Source organism: Beta vulgaris, chromosome 2 (genome assembly GCF_026745355.1).
Source record: "Beta vulgaris subsp. vulgaris cultivar EL10 chromosome 2, EL10.2, whole genome shotgun sequence".
Taxonomy (NCBI): Eukaryota; Viridiplantae; Streptophyta; class Magnoliopsida; order Caryophyllales; family Amaranthaceae; genus Beta; species Beta vulgaris.
Window position 1 is genome coordinate 29,928,128 of NC_079203.1, and position 16,728 is coordinate 29,944,855.

General features: G+C 36.0%; 2 protein-coding genes across 3 annotated transcripts in view; both read right to left on the reverse strand.

Moving 5' to 3' along the window:
• Positions 1-393: 393 nt before the first annotated feature.
• LOC104887028 (hypothetical protein) lies at positions 394-1,534 on the reverse strand. Its single transcript, XM_010671610.4, has one exon. It carries the CDS (start codon positions 1,471-1,473, stop codon positions 730-732), a length of 744 nt encoding a protein of 247 aa, XP_010669912.1. The 5' UTR covers positions 1,474-1,534; the 3' UTR covers positions 394-729.
• Positions 1,535-5,873: 4,339 nt separating this feature from the next.
• Positions 5,874-16,728, reverse strand: part of LOC104887029 (hypothetical protein) — a 29,367-nt gene continuing 18,512 nt past the window's right edge. For both annotated transcript variants that reach the window (XM_010671611.4, XM_057392572.1), the window contains exons 9-18: positions 16,422-16,703; positions 15,182-15,292; positions 13,563-13,754; positions 12,919-13,194; positions 11,830-12,450; positions 9,291-9,766; positions 9,152-9,212; positions 8,984-9,052; positions 8,292-8,772; positions 5,874-6,482 (exon numbers count right to left, since the gene is read on the reverse strand). In XM_010671611.4, the coding sequence (XP_010669913.1) occupies positions 8,686-8,772; positions 8,984-9,052; positions 9,152-9,212; positions 9,291-9,766; positions 11,830-12,450; positions 12,919-13,194; positions 13,563-13,754; positions 15,182-15,292; positions 16,422-16,703 (2,175 nt within the window). In that variant the 3' untranslated portion in view covers positions 5,874-6,482; positions 8,292-8,685. The remainder of the gene's footprint in view (positions 6,483-8,291; positions 8,773-8,983; positions 9,053-9,151; positions 9,213-9,290; positions 9,767-11,829; positions 12,451-12,918; positions 13,195-13,562; positions 13,755-15,181; positions 15,293-16,421; positions 16,704-16,728) is intronic.

Sequence of the window (16,728 nt, forward strand, 5' to 3'; positions counted from 1 at the left end):
TGTGTATATTGTGTTTCTTTTACCTTCTTTATGACGTTTTTGGGAAAACTGATGCGACGTATCACCATTAGTAAAAGCGGTAATTTCAAGAGCGTGTTTCAAAACGATCTTAAAGTCACTTTTGACCTTCAAAACGACTTTTTTTTTTTAAAAAACGAACACCGAATTTTCTGGGCATAAATTTCAAAAAGCTAGTCAAAATGAGTAACAAACTAACAATACATCAATTTCTTGATACGTGTTTCGAGACGATCTTAAACGACATTTTTGACCTTTGTAACAACTTTTTAAAAAGCTACCGAATATCCTTGAGAGACACAAATTTGAAAAAGCCGATCGAAATGAGTACTAATACATTAAATTTTTCAACACGTATTTTGAGACTATCTTAAATGACACTTTAGACCTTTGAGTTTATTATATTCAATATAAACACATAATTGTATATCACACGAGCTTAATCTAGTATTATTTACATCAAGCATCATTTCCTCAAAAGATGAGCATTATAAAAACTTAAGAATCCCTACAAATTCTCTATCATACAAGACACAAGTAAACACTAGCCTCTCTATTTTCACAAGAGCACATTAGAAATCATACTACCATACAATAAGCACAAGTTATAATTTATTCCTTAGTAGTACATTGAGATGTGTATTGGTACACAGCTCACTCCAGCCTCTATATACTCCAAAGAGTACCTTGGGCGTAAGAATCAAGGTTAGCCTAGAGACGAGGCCTAATCCCATGACATTTTGCATCATCATCATCATCATCATTTTTACTAATCAAATCCAAAACCTCACTTAACAAACCCTTTCTATTTTCACCATAAACCACACCATCCCACCCCCTCTTCATCAATTTCTCCCCTAATTTGACAGCCCCATCAACCGTCCCCTCAACACCATCATAAACCTCATATACAACCCCAATCTCTCTCTTCGCCGTCTCCGCTGTAACTTTCTCCGCCATTAAAACCACCTTCCTCCTTCCTTCCCACCCCCCAATCTTGCTCCTTAATATTGCAAAAAACCATGGTTGAATCACCATCCCTATATCCACCTCACTCATGTACAAATACCCTCTCTCTCTCCTCATCACCAAATAATCGTGCGCCATTGCTAGGATCAACCCTGCTGCTGAAGCGTGCCCGTTAATGGCGGCGATTGTCGGCATTGGGAATGAGATTAGGTCGGAAATTAGGGTTTGTAATTGAGAATCGACGATTTGTTTCGAAATTGTAGGATTTGGAGTTGAGTTCACCCATGAAAGATCGTAGCCGTTGGAGAAGAAATTGCCGTGTGCGGTTGTAATTAGGGCGGATGGGGTTTTGGATTTGAGGGCTTGAGATTTGATTTGGGAGAGAGATGAACGGATTGAGGTGATTAAGGTTGGGTTTAGACGGTGTTCATTGTTGCCTGTTAGGGTTAGGATGTACAGATTGCCTCGCTTCTCCACTGTGCACATGATCTCTTCTCTGTTCTGTTCTCTCTCTCTCTCTCTCTCTCTTCACTATGTTAGGAGGTAGAAATTACTACCTCCGTTTCTAAATAAGTGCAACATTTCCCTTATTTGGAATAGTCACAATAAGTGCAATCAAGCTCAAAATGGTAAAAAAATTCAATATTATTACAAATATGCCACCAAAAAGCAAGAGGGGACCACAACTTTTTTGTTTCATCACTTGAATTACTCTACTTTATTGTGGTCCCAACTTTCTCTTTCTACATTCCTTGGTATTCCCCCACTTTCTCTATGTTGCACTTATTAAGAAACGGAGGAAGTATGTGATACAGAAGTATAAAGTATGTTTTTTTTTTTCTTCTTTTGGTGTCTTATTGGATAGTAAAAGTAAGCATTTTATGGTCAAATATTAACAACTTTGACCGTTGATTAATTGACTTAGGAAAGATAATAAATTCGAAGACCAATTTTTGCTAGAGTGTTAGGTCACTAGCCTGACACACTAGGTTAAAGGCTGAGTATAAGATTTATAAGTCCAGAAGTAAATGTTCCAACATATTATTGAGATAAAAATTTGGACCTTGGGCAATGTCCTGGAATTTCGGGTGTTATTTCACGGAGCCACCACATCTCCCTCATGACTAATTGACTATTGACTAGAATGTAATACATTATACAATTTATACATTTATACTTTCTCTGTTCTAAAATATTTAACACTCCTTCGAGGCTTAGAGCACACATACATGTAGAAATTATAAAAAATAGATATTTTGAATATATATATAGAGACGAATCTAAAAAGATTACACATGACTATATTTTTTCGGTAGGTGAATAGGGCAAAAGTCAAAAATAGAGAAAATATTATCTAATTACAAAATCTTATAATTGTTTCATCATTATTTTTAATGAGATGAGAGTAACTTATTGTGTTAAGGTAATAATAGTCACTTATAGTATAAGTGAAGATATGAGGTGATTTATTATTTAAAAATGACCTAATTAACTTATAGAGTAATTCTTTTAAGGAACAAAATAAGGTGATTTACTATAATTTCAATATAAAGCGTTCTTACAATAGATTCACTACTGTTTAATTTTTTAAAATACATATGGTAAAAGAAGTGCTCTGCTAGATTAATGTAAGTCGTAGGTTAGTTGAACCCTCGGCAATAGAGAAGGGTAAGAGAAGGGTACTATTGGGTATTTTTAAAAAAAAATTTAGGTAGATTAGGAGCGAAGCCAGTAATCAAAAGTTAATGAAGTCAAAAATAATTTTAACAAATTTATATCATTCCCAATTTCCACTTTACTATTCAAATAAGAGTATTTATATGATATAATAACCAATTTAATAAAGAGGACGTATTGTGTCGGACTCGTCCGACCATAATCTTTGGTCGGACGACTTTCAGGTGGTTCCAATTTTTTTTTCAGTTAGTCTTAATTTTTTTTCAGGTAGCCTTAATTTTTTTTTCAGGTAGTCTTCATTTTTTTTCAGGTAGTCTTCATTTTGTTTTCAGTTAGTCTTCTTTTTTTTTTCAGTTGGTTTTTGTACTTCAGTTAGACTTACTTTGGGTTTCAGGTGGTCTTTATTCTTTTTCAGGTAGTCTTCATTTTTTTTCAGGTAGTCTTCATTCTTTTTCAGGTAGTCTTCATTTTTTTTCAGGTAGTCCAACTGAAAAAAAAAACAAAGTCCAACTGAAACAAAACAAAGTCCAACTGAAATAAAAACACAAAGTCCAACTGAAAGAAAACAAAGTCCAACTGAAACAAAACAAAGTCCAACTGAAACAAAACAAAGTCCAACTGAAACAAAACAAAGTCCAACTGAAAAACAAAATACTAACCTCTGCTTTCTCTCACTTTCTCCTTCTTCTTCATTCCTCTTAGCTGATTTTTTTCTTCTTTGTTAGATTATGAAATTATTGCAGCTCACTTCAACTTCAAGTTAAACAATTAATGGACCCTAGATATTCCAGTTTCATTGCAATTATGTTTTTGAGGAATTGAACTGTTTGTATCTCGAGGTTACAAAGTTTGCTTCTGTTTGTTCTCCAATTTTGCTAGGAATGTAATATAATTTTACAAACTCCGGTCCACCAAAAGTAAAGCTTTCCGGTTCCCCTTACCGACGGAATGATTGAACAAATCCTTGAAGATTGATTATGGCAGATTTGAAGGATTATATGAAAATCCAGAGAAGAAGAAGAAGAATGTGACCTAAAAAGTGAAGCAGAGAGAAGATGTATTGGGCTCAGCCCGTCTGACAGTAAACAATACGTCAGACGGTCTGACCCAATACTTTCACTTTAATAAAATACATCTAAAAAACTTACAGGGTCACTATAAAAATATATGGACCGAAAACGTGACGCACAAGGACTCGAAAATGTGGTCTGCAAAGACCTAAAATTGTGGCCCGTGGGGATCGGACCCCTGCTAACCCTCTTGTAGCTTCACCCCTGTGGTAGATACTATTATTTTGGATATGTATAGTTATGAAATTTATCATTGTTGTAGCTTGTAACATTTATTCAACACTCAATTATCGAAAAAAACAGAACCTAACGTATATCTAACACTTGCTCGATACATATTGTGTCCTGTCGTTGATGTCTGCCAAACACAAGAAGAAAATGACTTAATTATCTCATTAGAAACATTGAATTACCTTATATATTGGTCAAAAAAGAAATAAAATTATGAAGTATAAGACGTATACGACATTTTTTGATCTTGATGATCTAGAATAAAGCTACTAACAGAACATGATTCATAAGACTAACCTATAGTTCCTTTTTCCAAAACATCGTCAACTGTTTGTAGTTGGTAATAAATCGTGGTAATAATAATGAATTTTAGTGTAATATTGTAAGCAAATATCATGTTTATATCCATGATTTTGAAACTATATCTCATAATACGTGCTTTTTCTCGATAAATTTTCATTAACACTCAATGTCACATCATCAACTGGTAATGGATGATAATGAAACTTAAGGAAGAAAATAAATCATTTTGAAATAAAGTAACATCATCGTAAATATTAACATAATAATTCTTTTATTATAATAAAAATATCATTACCACCATTTATAATCAGTATCAAAACGAATACTAAGCACATAAACATAATGGTTGGACATAAATAATACCTGGGTAAGCTACGAACATCCACTGCTATTTTTTGCCCATCTAAAACTCTCATTCAACTTATTTGCTAAATCAAAGTGAGCAAATAAGTAACCTCGAATATACTTAGACTTGGTAGGACTGGCAAACAGATCAGGTCGTGTCGTGTTCGTGTTCGGGTCATATCTAAACGGATCAGCTACCCCCAACCCTAACCTGATCCGTTTATTATTTGAGTCAATTAGTTGAAACCTAACCTGATCTGTTTTATTTTTTATTTTTTCTGATTTTTTGAGAGAAGAACGAAGAGACTAAGAGAGAGTGCGTGAGAGTTGAAAGTTGAGAAATGAAACGGAAGAAACTAGAAAGCGGCGAGTGTAGCGTCCCACTTCCAGCCTAACCTAAATGAATTTTAGAGTTGGGCTCAAAGTTTGCTAAATGCTATTGGGCTTAATTAAAATTCTGGTAATTTTTCGGACTAAATGAATTTATTTTTGGGCTTTTATATTTTTAGGTCAATTCAGGTTAGTTTCGTGTTAGAAAATTGAACTTTAACCTAACCCATTTTACTTTCAGGTTGTGTTCATGTTGACCAATTTAACTTTCGTGTCGAAAATCTCAACCCTAACCCGATTTTTTCAGGTCGTGTTATCGTGTCGTGTTAGCTTTTGCCAGCCTTAAGATTTGCTACTTGCTAGATTCATGTGTATAAATTAAAAGGGGGTTGCTAAACGCAACCTCACTTTACTAACGTAGCCTTAAAAAAACCCCAAAAAACGAATAGTATTGCTTCATACATAGATCATCAATATATATTGAATCAGAAACATCTTCACGAGAACGAAGGAGGAAGAAGGAAGGAGAGAGAGGGGGGAGTGAAGAGAGGAGCAATTAGAGAGAAATGGGTGAAATGGGTTTTAAGGCTAAGGATATTTTAGATATTTTGTAAAGTTGTATTAGTAAAGTAAGGTTGTATTTAGCAACCATGAATTAAAATTGTGTAAATAAGTACATCAGGCTTGATTTAAGAAAGGGAAAGCGTGTTATAAGTTTAGATCTGTAGTGATTACACTTGCGCGGTACCTTTGTTTTCCTACTAAGCCATGGGGGGCTAACAGGCTACATGTTATCCAAAATATTTACGTTACCATTTTCCGCAGCTTTGAATTATGTTTTGGTGAAGTTCTGAAGGTGTGTTTTGCATCATTAAAATATATTTCTATATGCATGAAGTTACTGAATATACTTCTGTTTGGATCAACATAAATCAGAAAGGCGGCTTCTTTCATGAGTTTAATGCAAGCTTCGCCTTGATAATTTCACTATACAGTTACATGTCAAAAATTACAACATACTTGCCAATATTCCCAATAGCAGTCAAAAATTTGGATAACATACAAATGATAAAGAATATGTAAATAATTGAATAGCCTATTACAAAAACTAAATATGAGTAGTAGTAAAACAAAACTACACATTTACAGAGGAAGTCTAATGAATAAATACATGGGTATAAAAAAATATTAGATGTCAGGCTAATCAAATCGACAACTTCTTTTCTGGTGGTAGCAGCCCCTTAAAAGTGGAGGTGTGCACCTTTCCCATCCATCTCTATTCTCTAGCTGCAAGGCTGATCGTTATGCTATAAGAAGTCATTGTTACAAGCTGTCACAAAGTCCCCACTAAACTTTCATTAATATCGGCAACCAGGAGAGTTCACAGGCTAATAAAAACCACCGTAAGGATATATGGAAAACAAAAGTTCCAAGTCTCTTTTTCCAAGATCCGCTTCTTTCAGACATACGATTGGGACATGAGAAGGTAAACCCAGGTGCAATCACTCTCCACGAGCAAACCAAGCATCAAATCCAGATCTGGAAACCAGAGACAGATTACTATCAAGGCTGTAAACTTACCAAGTCTAATAACCAAGCAAGCTTTGCAACACTAATGCAATTAGTCATCAGCAAATAAAATCTACGGGATAGAAGCACTTGGCTCAGACAACTTATGAAAAGAAACAGGTAGATAAGTTAAATTGTGTGATTGATCTTTGGGCTTGACAACCTTCAAGGACGAGACATAAATGCAACACTAATGCATGAATGACCAATCACAAGTTATAGTTTCACTAATCCTGCAGGTCAAAGATCATTATCAGATAAATAAAGAGAACTGGGCAGACAACTACTGTCCTAATTCGTCATTTCCTACAAGCTCTATTCCGTAGAAGTGGCTGTCTATTTCAGATTTTATGAGAAAAATGTTACTCCCTCTATTTCTTTTTTTTATCATTCTCACTTTCCTGTGCGCGTCTTCCCATGCACGTTTTAAAACTTAAATATCTTTCATTATATATTAGTAAAAATTATAACGATTGAATATTAATAAAGTACTAATTGAGACGAATCAAACAAGACCCCACATGACTATGTTTTTTCTTATAACTTGAAAACATTTGAGAAGATTCTTTCTAAACATGAATAGTGTCAAGATTCAAAGTGAGAAAGATAAAAGAAAACAGAGAGAGTACTTTCCTAAAACAGTGAATATACTTGACACTTTTCTTCATGGAGGTGAGGAAAAGAGATGTCGTTAGAGGAATACATCCAATAAGAGTTCACATACCTAAAAGTTCCAACCAAGCAAAAATAACCAGGAAACAAGGAAAAACATCTAAAAAAGTACGGCGCAAGGGCATTGAATGTCCAAACAATACGTAGCCTAAAATCTACAGTTTTAAATAATTTAGTCTTAAAGCAAATGCCCTTCACATCACGACCTCACTACTGCTTTTTCTTTGGACCTTGCCTTCAAAATGTGGAAAAGTGGCTGGAACAACATGTGTTTCTCATCGTCAATTAACTTGATAGTGTCTATTTTGAATATGTATATGCTAATCTATAAGATATTAGCAAAAATTCCTAGTTCTTTATTAGATCTCAAGCTACGACAACAACAATGCTAAAGCCATAATACCAAAACGATAGCGTCAGCAAATTTTAAGCTGGAACTGTGAGTAATATTTTCTTGGAAACAGAGCGTATAAATGGAAGTTTGATATATTACAATAAAGCCTCTGAAGCCATAAAACTATTGCATTATTCTGTGCCATACAAAGCCAAACCTGGATTTTGAAACCAGATTAGAGTCCACTTTGGATCGGTCTCCTCATCTTATTTTCACTTATAATTTCAGTTTTCAGATATATTAAGTCCAAGGTTCAATAAGTTCATATAAATTAAGTTTACGCCAATAAGTTCTTTGGGGCCAATAAGGGTCTATCAAGTCCAATTCATAAGTACAATAAATTCAGATTAGTTCTGATAAGTGAAGTTCAGGGCTTATAAGTTCAGATAAATCAAGATAAGTTCAAAGAGAGCACACCCTTATGCAACTAATGGATAGCAATATCAGTCATCCATCAGATTAACGCATCTTAGGGATCGTTCAAGGGGTTCAATATTCGGGACTGACTTTTGGCTCATATAGGACGTCTCCCATCCAAAGTAATGTCTGCACCAGGAACCCTTGATTCCAGATTTATTTGATTGAAGTAGCCATTTCGGGTGCACTAACATACATGATCTTTTGTGAAGTGGACTTTAGGCTGTGGATTTATTACAGCATGTAAAGATGCAAACGATCACCCAGATAGTTAATTAAGAAGGAAACAGGAATACCTGTGGAGACAGAGTCTTCTGTGAGTGAAGCACCCATAGCGGATAGGAACTTAAATTGATGTGAGCTACTCAGAAAAGCGATTCTGCTCGTAATTTCAAGTCATAACTACGCCTTGCATCCTGAGCTTCATCCCAATGTTGAACTCCGGTACCTTAGCTACTGGAGTAAATCTTCTCAGATAATTCACCTGAGATGTGCAGCCCAAGTAGCCTATAATGTTCTAAACAGCTAATGTGCAAAACCAAGACATGATATGTCTCCTACAGAACTGAACAACTGTGGACACCAGCCAGAGGAATCCCAAATCTCAGCCACCTTATCTGCATCATCCAGCTAAAGGAAAGGAGAGCAGGAGCATTTGGAGGGAGTGAAGTTTCAAAATCTTGGATTTCCTCACAACCCACTTCCAAAATCATTTGACAGCTGAAGTATGCCACGCATCTGAAGATATGGGTTCTCCAACAGTTTTTCATTGTTGCTCTGCATCATACAAAGATATGTAGTTAATACAGGTAGCCTAAAACAGAAGAAGACCCAAAACTAATTTTCCTTCTCCTTGAAAGGAAGGAAGGTGGGTCAGCCCAACTTTAGTATTTTTGAAAGTATGATGAATGGTAGCATACTGGAAAGGCAAACGAAACGAAAACTTCCAAGAGCATTCACATAGATAGAACAGACATTTAGACAATACCTGCTGAGCCCTGAAAACAAGTTGCTGAAGTCTACGTTGGTAATTGTCGAAATCTGCTGTCATCATCCTCTGAATTTCATGTAGAACTATTTGTCAATATTCATCATAGATATTTATATTAGATAGAAACAAACAGCTAAAAGCAGACCAATAAACAAAATTTCTTGCCTTCAAAAGGAATGCAGAAGAGTAGTAAGCCACCCTTGAATCCGTATCATCCAACAGTTGTCTGCAAAAAAGAAAGCAACAATTTCCTTAACCTACTCATGGACAACTTAACCATCCTAAAGACATACAAGACAATTACCTGAAAAAATCTTCCCCGTCAACTTCCTGAAAAGCATCAGAATCTGCTGTGCATTTTGCAATCAGAAGTAAGAGAAGAGCAGCACGGATATCTGACGTTGCACCTGGGAGGTTTCCTCTTCCCTTGCTGCCGACAGAAACTCCCAGAGCAATGTTATCTGTGGCTGCACCAGCAAGCTGAATGAGTGGCCAATAAAATAGAACAGCTGGAACACGCGCAACCAACTGCAGTGGAACAACAACACTTCCTTGAAGGAGCAAAGCAGCCATTGACGATGTCTCACAGACTAATGAGCTATAGAAGTTATCAACATCCTCATGTCCTCTTTGTTGAATAGAATCATGCAGGGGGACACATTCGCCTGGATTGACCTTATTGTTTATATCAATGGTGCTAGAAGCTCTACCAAGATGGCCTTTATCTGCGGATGCTGGAGGGACTTTAAGACACAGCTGGGAGAATAGAATGTCACACATCTGCAGAGATTGCAATTGATCATACTGATTTAGCAAAAGTCATATGCTCACGCAGAAGTAGTAATTTCGACATTATTGACCCAATCGAGTCCAAGCCTTAGCTTATGCTACACAACTAAGTGCACAACTACACATAACTGAGCTAATATATTATTGTTATTATGGCTGCTTAAGAGACAATCGAAAACTGGATTCTATCTCACAAATTTAAAACAGTCCTTGGACCTAAGATATTGTCTGCTTACGAGGCACAGGCACAGCATACAAAACTATTGGCAGCCAATTTGCAGAACTGCGAGTCTACAATAAGTCATTGCAGCAATCACTCAATATATGATGTGAGATTCCAGTTAAGCGACAAGTAAAACAAAGTACTTTCTGTCCAACTTTTTTCTTTTGAGATGGGTGCTCTAAGTAGATGGATATACTAATTGAAGTAAACCTGTTCAAGTTTCTGAATAGAAAGTGGTTACATCATAGTCTTGCACTTGCTCTTTGCTGAAGATACGTACTTTGAGCAAGCAAGATAGAAACTTGAGGTATTGTCTTTAATTAAGTGAAGTTATGTCTCTCAGCTCCATTGGCTTAGCAATAATACTTTGTTGCTTGAGCATGAAATACAACTCCTTCAGCAACAAATGTAGAACACTTTTGATAGACCTTTATATGCAAATTATAGTGGGACAAACTACCTGGAGTCTTCCAGAAAAACATGGAATTTTAATCTTCACCTAAGCAAAAGATCGACCTTGGCAAAAAGCACATTGTCTAGCACGCCCAAGGCATTCAGTAGTGTAATAGGAGAAGCCCAGTGGATCTAAAGATCCTTATTGTCAAGGATTCAGGACTAAAGATTACTTTCATTAGAGGTATGCTCTTGACTCAACGTGATACTTCGATATCTTCATTAATTATAGGATATTACATGTTAGCCTCAGCTCACTATCTTTCTTGCTTTAGCTTCCTGTGCATGAGCAACATCTACTTGGCATCTTTTATAATAGTTCTTCGTTACTTAAAAATATAATGAAAGGACAAAATCCCAACATCAATTAACAGGACTATAACCTCGAACACAGAGAACAATCATAAATACATTTAGCTGAAATACATTGGGTAAGACAGTTTCATAGCCTATTACTCCTCCACTTTGAATCAGGCAGAGAGAATGTAAACAGAGATGCTTCAGTGCATACATGAGAGAGAAAGAGTCCATATTCGAATGGCGGACATAAAGCACAACCCTGCTTCTCCAGCCTAATTGATGTAACTTCTACTACCACGCTATAAAAACCCATCCCTTTTGGTCATTCCAATCTTTTGTATTCACTAACAGGACATAAATTTCACTGGAAGCAGCAATCAAGCACATGCACACTTGAGTATAAGAACACCACTACTTTGATGTGGAAACTGTAACCTTTCCACTTGGTCTACTTCCTCAGTTCCTTTAGACAGTTTGATATGAAGTCTCGTAAACTTGCCATAATTCATGTCACAATTAGGCTCTCATATTAAACATCACAAACCACAAATAATTGGGGCATGCGGGTGCCCACCTTTATCAACACAAATCCTCCCTCTTAATAGGCCTGAAATTTACTCCCCAATCTACTACATATAGAAATCTCATAACTTAGGACACAAGAAAGCCATTAAAAGGATACACTGACTACCAGACTGGTGACAAAAAACTTCCCAACCCCTGATTACAATTGCTCCCACTGTAGCACGAAACTGTGATACTCCGAAAGCACCCAAAAAGAAAAACAGAAACATGTATTTACTGCTTTATCTAGCATATGTACAATTAATATATACTTGAGTATGATCCATATGCAATTTTGACCATATTTTAGGACGGAAAACAATAAACCATCACCAAATTTATGGGATGGAGAGAACACAATGCTTACAGCCAGAAGCCTACCATATCAGTGTTAATCATGACCACCACGAACCAACAACCAGATAAGCGTACATTATTCACTATTTTTATCACTCATATATAATTGAAGCCAGGATAGGGTTTAAAAGTGGGAACAGGTTTTGCAGCACTTTACCTTCAAAATGTTGAAGTGATCTGTCTCATTTATCTGAGCCACCAGTGACAAGCAACTACTCATGATGTCTATCACTGAATTAGCCTTTTCAAGACAGCGATCCTGATTACGGTCTCCACTGCTTCCGGCTGAATCCTCAAGCCCATACTCATCCAACAGACACTTGCATCGCATGAGAAGTACTTCTGAAACAAACAGGAAGCCTGCTCTGATTGTACTGTCCTTTGACTTCAGTAAGCCACACATAAGCCAAATAGACAGTGGAATATCAGAAAGAGCAGAAGAATCTTTCAGGTCAACTAAAGTGATTTGCTGCTGCAAGCTGCTGATGTTTGCATACAAATCTCCATCCCTCTCATCACTAATTTCAGATATAAGCAGATCACCCAACCAAATGTATCCATTCTGGCGGCAAGCTATTCTATCAGAATGGAGAAGAGAGTGCAAAGTGGCCCATGAAAGTTTAGCTTTCTTGCTAATATTCCTCCCTATAACCCCATCCTCGATGCTTTTCAGAAATTTGCATGATTTTGTAAGCTGTCTCATATCAGAGAATTCTTTCTGTAGATGAGTAAAGGAACTTATAATCGAATCGAACTCACTCATAACCTTCTTGAGGATCTGAATAATTAAAGGCAGTCCCAGAAGATATTAGACGAGAGCATCCCAAAACTTAAAGCTGCTTAACATATAACTAAAAATAACAGCCTACATGAGCAACGACAATTTTGACAAACCAGTAACAAACTCAGAATACATTAAAAATTACAGCTGCCCTTGTATAGCTTTGGACTTAGTAACAAGGGTTTGAAACCCTTGTTTCCAAATTGTTCATTGATCACTGGAGGCGTTTATTCATAGACTAGCAAAAGTCTCAAACTCCCCCCCCCCCCCAAAAGAATAAAGGAAGCTAATACAGCAAATGACTTAAGGCACATGCAGCTAGGTGTGGCTTACCCAATTTACTTGACATATTCCCAATTTAAACTTACAAAATATGAAAAACACAACTTTCATTCATATCAACACCTCTAAATACAAAATCATATATGAGACGAAAAAAGAGGGAAGCAAGAGCAAGAGAATTACAGTGTTCAGTTGTTCACTGTCTGAGTATCTGAACAATGCAGAAGACACTGATCTTCTCAAAATCTCACCAATGCTATCCACCCCTAGCTTAACAGAGATATGGAAGGCCTCGGGGGCGTTGGCAAGAGACAGCAGTGTAGCAAGGGGTTGAATCTCATCAGTTGCATATTCAGGAACTCCAGTAGCAATATTTGTTACATTAATGTGATGCAAAACATAGTCAAAAAGCAGAGAGTACAGGTTTCTCTTTTCCTCCCTTGTTCTAGCAAGTGAATACTGCAGTAAGAGAGTGACAAGATAAACTTAGAAGGGCAACAGGTACTTGAAAAAAAAAAGTAAAGATGTCACATTTTACATGAAGATCCTCAAATCCTGATCGGAAAAGTTGAATTATCCCATGGCCACGTTTAAACTTTGCGAGAATCAACAAGTTTTTTTATTGGGTCCAAGTGAATAGCCATCAGAAAAAAGAGGTCAAACTTGTGGCAGAATATCGGAACCAATAATGGAATTTCAAGCAACCATACAACCACCCATTCACCTGCTTAGGTCCAGCCTTGTTGGAAGGAACAGGGGTTTTGAGGGACTTAGATAAGCACCAATGGAATCTTTACTGTTAAGGTCCTGTATGAATGACAGCATACCTCAATGAAGATAAAATCAATCCCTCCAATCATATCAACTTGTTTTGGAAGAAACTTGGGGATACTTGGAGTAGTTATGTCCTGTTCATCAGGAAGATCATAGAACATGCTTGCTAATATTGATATGAGCTTTGAATGGACAACTTCAGCCCATGAGCTTATTCTACTCACTTCTATCAATGCCTTAATAACCTGAAAAGGTATATAGAACAAGAAAATTATATTAGGACTTATAGTTACAGTTCTGACCAATGGGACTTCCTCAATCCTTATACTGTGCAGTAAAGGAAGAAATACCAGTCAATAGATTAAACATCGAGAAGAGGATAATCCATCAATCCATTTTCTTTGAGTTCCTATGATTAAGGTAGATAATTAATGAACTACATTATAGAATTAGACTGAAATTTGCACAGCGAGACCTAGAACTAAGGATGTAATTTTGGTTTGAAATGACAAAAATCCATTTAAATATATCACAAATTTGTAAATTTAGTATGAAATAAGTTCTTATTTCAAAATTCAAAACGGAATGAGTAAGTTGTTCTATATCCATAAAAAATTATTTCCTCTATTCACGAAGTTGAATATCTTTCTCATGCATACCCTCAATTTGACATGATTACTTTTTGGCTTCAAGTCGTGTACAAAAATTATATAAGGTGAGTACTTCATGAAGTAGATAAAGCAATAAATGTGTGAATCTATATTTTTCATTTTTTTTAATGTTACCACTTTATCGGAGAGTACCCAAATTTCAAACTTACGGTTTGCCTGACAAGAACACACAATATAAAATGCACAGAAAGCTAGAAAAAGATTTTGATTAACAATACATTCCCCCTTGGCCCCTTCTGAACCTTCTAAAGTTGTTTGCAAGACTCAGCTTACAATTTTTTTACATGTATACTAATGATCTAACTGATATTATTAAAAACAACCACATCATTTAACAAATGTTTCAAATATTGAACCCAAGAAAAGTGTTAATCAAGATTATGGAATCACAGAGTATAACAGAATTCTTGTTAACAGCATAAGAAATGACCTCAATAATATAGATTGAAGATTATTATTCCAAAAATAATTTAGTATGAACTTGTCATACAGTTTGTTCCATTGCATCCCAACCAATCACACCCTTAAACAGAGTAGAAGTTAGAAATCTTCAAGCTCGAACGGTTTGAGGTCTCGTTTTAAAAAGATACATACTAGCAAGTACGAAGAATTGCAACTTAAACTAGAATGATCAATTTAAAGAAAATCATAGTATCAGGAGAGTAATACTTGGCACATAGATTAACAATGGGATCCATGATTGAACGCATAAGATACAATTATTTACTTGAAGAAACAGATAACCACAATTAACAAACAAACCGAAACAAATTAGCAGGCTTCTGAAAAAAGGGTGGAGGAAGGAGGAAAGCTGCCGTCAAATTATTTCTTTCAGCTAATAGATTGTCAAAGTGCATGTAGCTTTATAGATTTGAAGCAAGAGCATAGTTTCTTAAAACAGAACCAAACACTCACCCTTATATCAAGAAGTTTCTAAAAACAGAACCAAACCACTCACCCTTATATCAAGGAGTTTCTAAAAACAGAACCAAACCACTCACCCTTATATCAAGGCCCTTCAGTCGGCTCCTTCGTATTCTGCCTCCATCACAGACAAAATAAAGCAAACAACTTAAAGCGGATGCCCAGACAGATTCTTGTTTCTCTTCTATCTGTGAATTCAAGCACATAAGATGGACATAAGCTCAGAAGAATGTAAACCAGAAATTCAATTGAGTAGTTAAACAAACAAAACTCATAGGGTACGTGATTAACAAACCTACTCTCTCACATTCTCCCCCCTCCCTTTTCTCTCTCTTTACATACATACATACATACCTTACTAGCAATAATATGACAAGTTTCTCTAGAACACAAATTACATCGTATAGGGAGTGTTAGGGGAGAAGTGCTATTGCACTCTTAGGAAAGGCGAATTCTTCAAGAAGGGTTTTGTATATATAGTAGTCTTTTGCCAAAAAAAGCAAGAACCTCGAAAGGTTGACTGTGGTTTTGAGCTGCCGTTTGCATAAAAAGCAAGAACGCAAAATGCTCAAGAGACATGGAAAGGAGAATCACAATACAAAGTCTATGATGCTAGGAGGCCAAGAACACGAGGTAGCAAAAAGATACTTCCTCCTTTTTGTTTTAGTTGCAATATTTCTTAAAGACTCCAAAGCACAACTTTGACCATTAATATCTTTAAATATCTACTAGTAAAACACCAGATTGACTAGAAAGATACTTCGTCCAATTCTTTTCAGTTTTGATCCTTCTCCAACTCACAACTTTGACCATTAAATCTTTTATTTGCTACTAAAATTGCTCGAAGTTGATATTTAGGAGATACACATTTAGACAAATTCAACATCTTGCATGATAACATTTGTATTTGTAAATTAGTAAAAGAATATGGTTGAAGTTAGCATATGAATAGTACAGAAGTCAAAGTGTTGCATTTAAAAAAGAAACGCTGGAAGTATAAAGAGTATTAGATAGCACCAAAAGAGTGTCCCTTGAAGGCATGAATAATAAAAGGGTAATGCCAAAGAAGCTATGATGCAACACTTGACCTAAATCACTTCACCTTCCAACATACATTCATTTGACCTTTAACTTCCCATAATTCATCATGAAGCCAAGGGATTCCTTTGTGATACAGCAGCTTGTAAATATTTTCAAGGGAAACAAAAAAGAGTAGCACATACTTCTTATTTTTGTTCAAACTTGACCAAGCAATACTGATTAATTCTGCTGTAATAAGAAATCAAGATAAGCTATTATGGTCAGCAGATAACATACCTGAACAAGAAGCAAAAGAATCTCGTAAAGAATGTTCAAAATCCAGGATTCAAAATTATCAATTGCTGAGGAGTCTCCTGTGTTCTTTTGAGAATCTGTTATCTTACTTTGAATCCCCATTTGGGCTTCACTGTCCAAGGATAACTCTTGAGAATAATCTTCATCAATGGTGGATACACCATCGGGAACAACAGGATCCAGTAGATGAGCATGAACAGCAAGATTTAATATCAAGTCAAAAGAACGAGTCCTGGAAGATAATTTGGGAGAACACACCATATCCTGGAAACAATTTCCTGGAGGATAA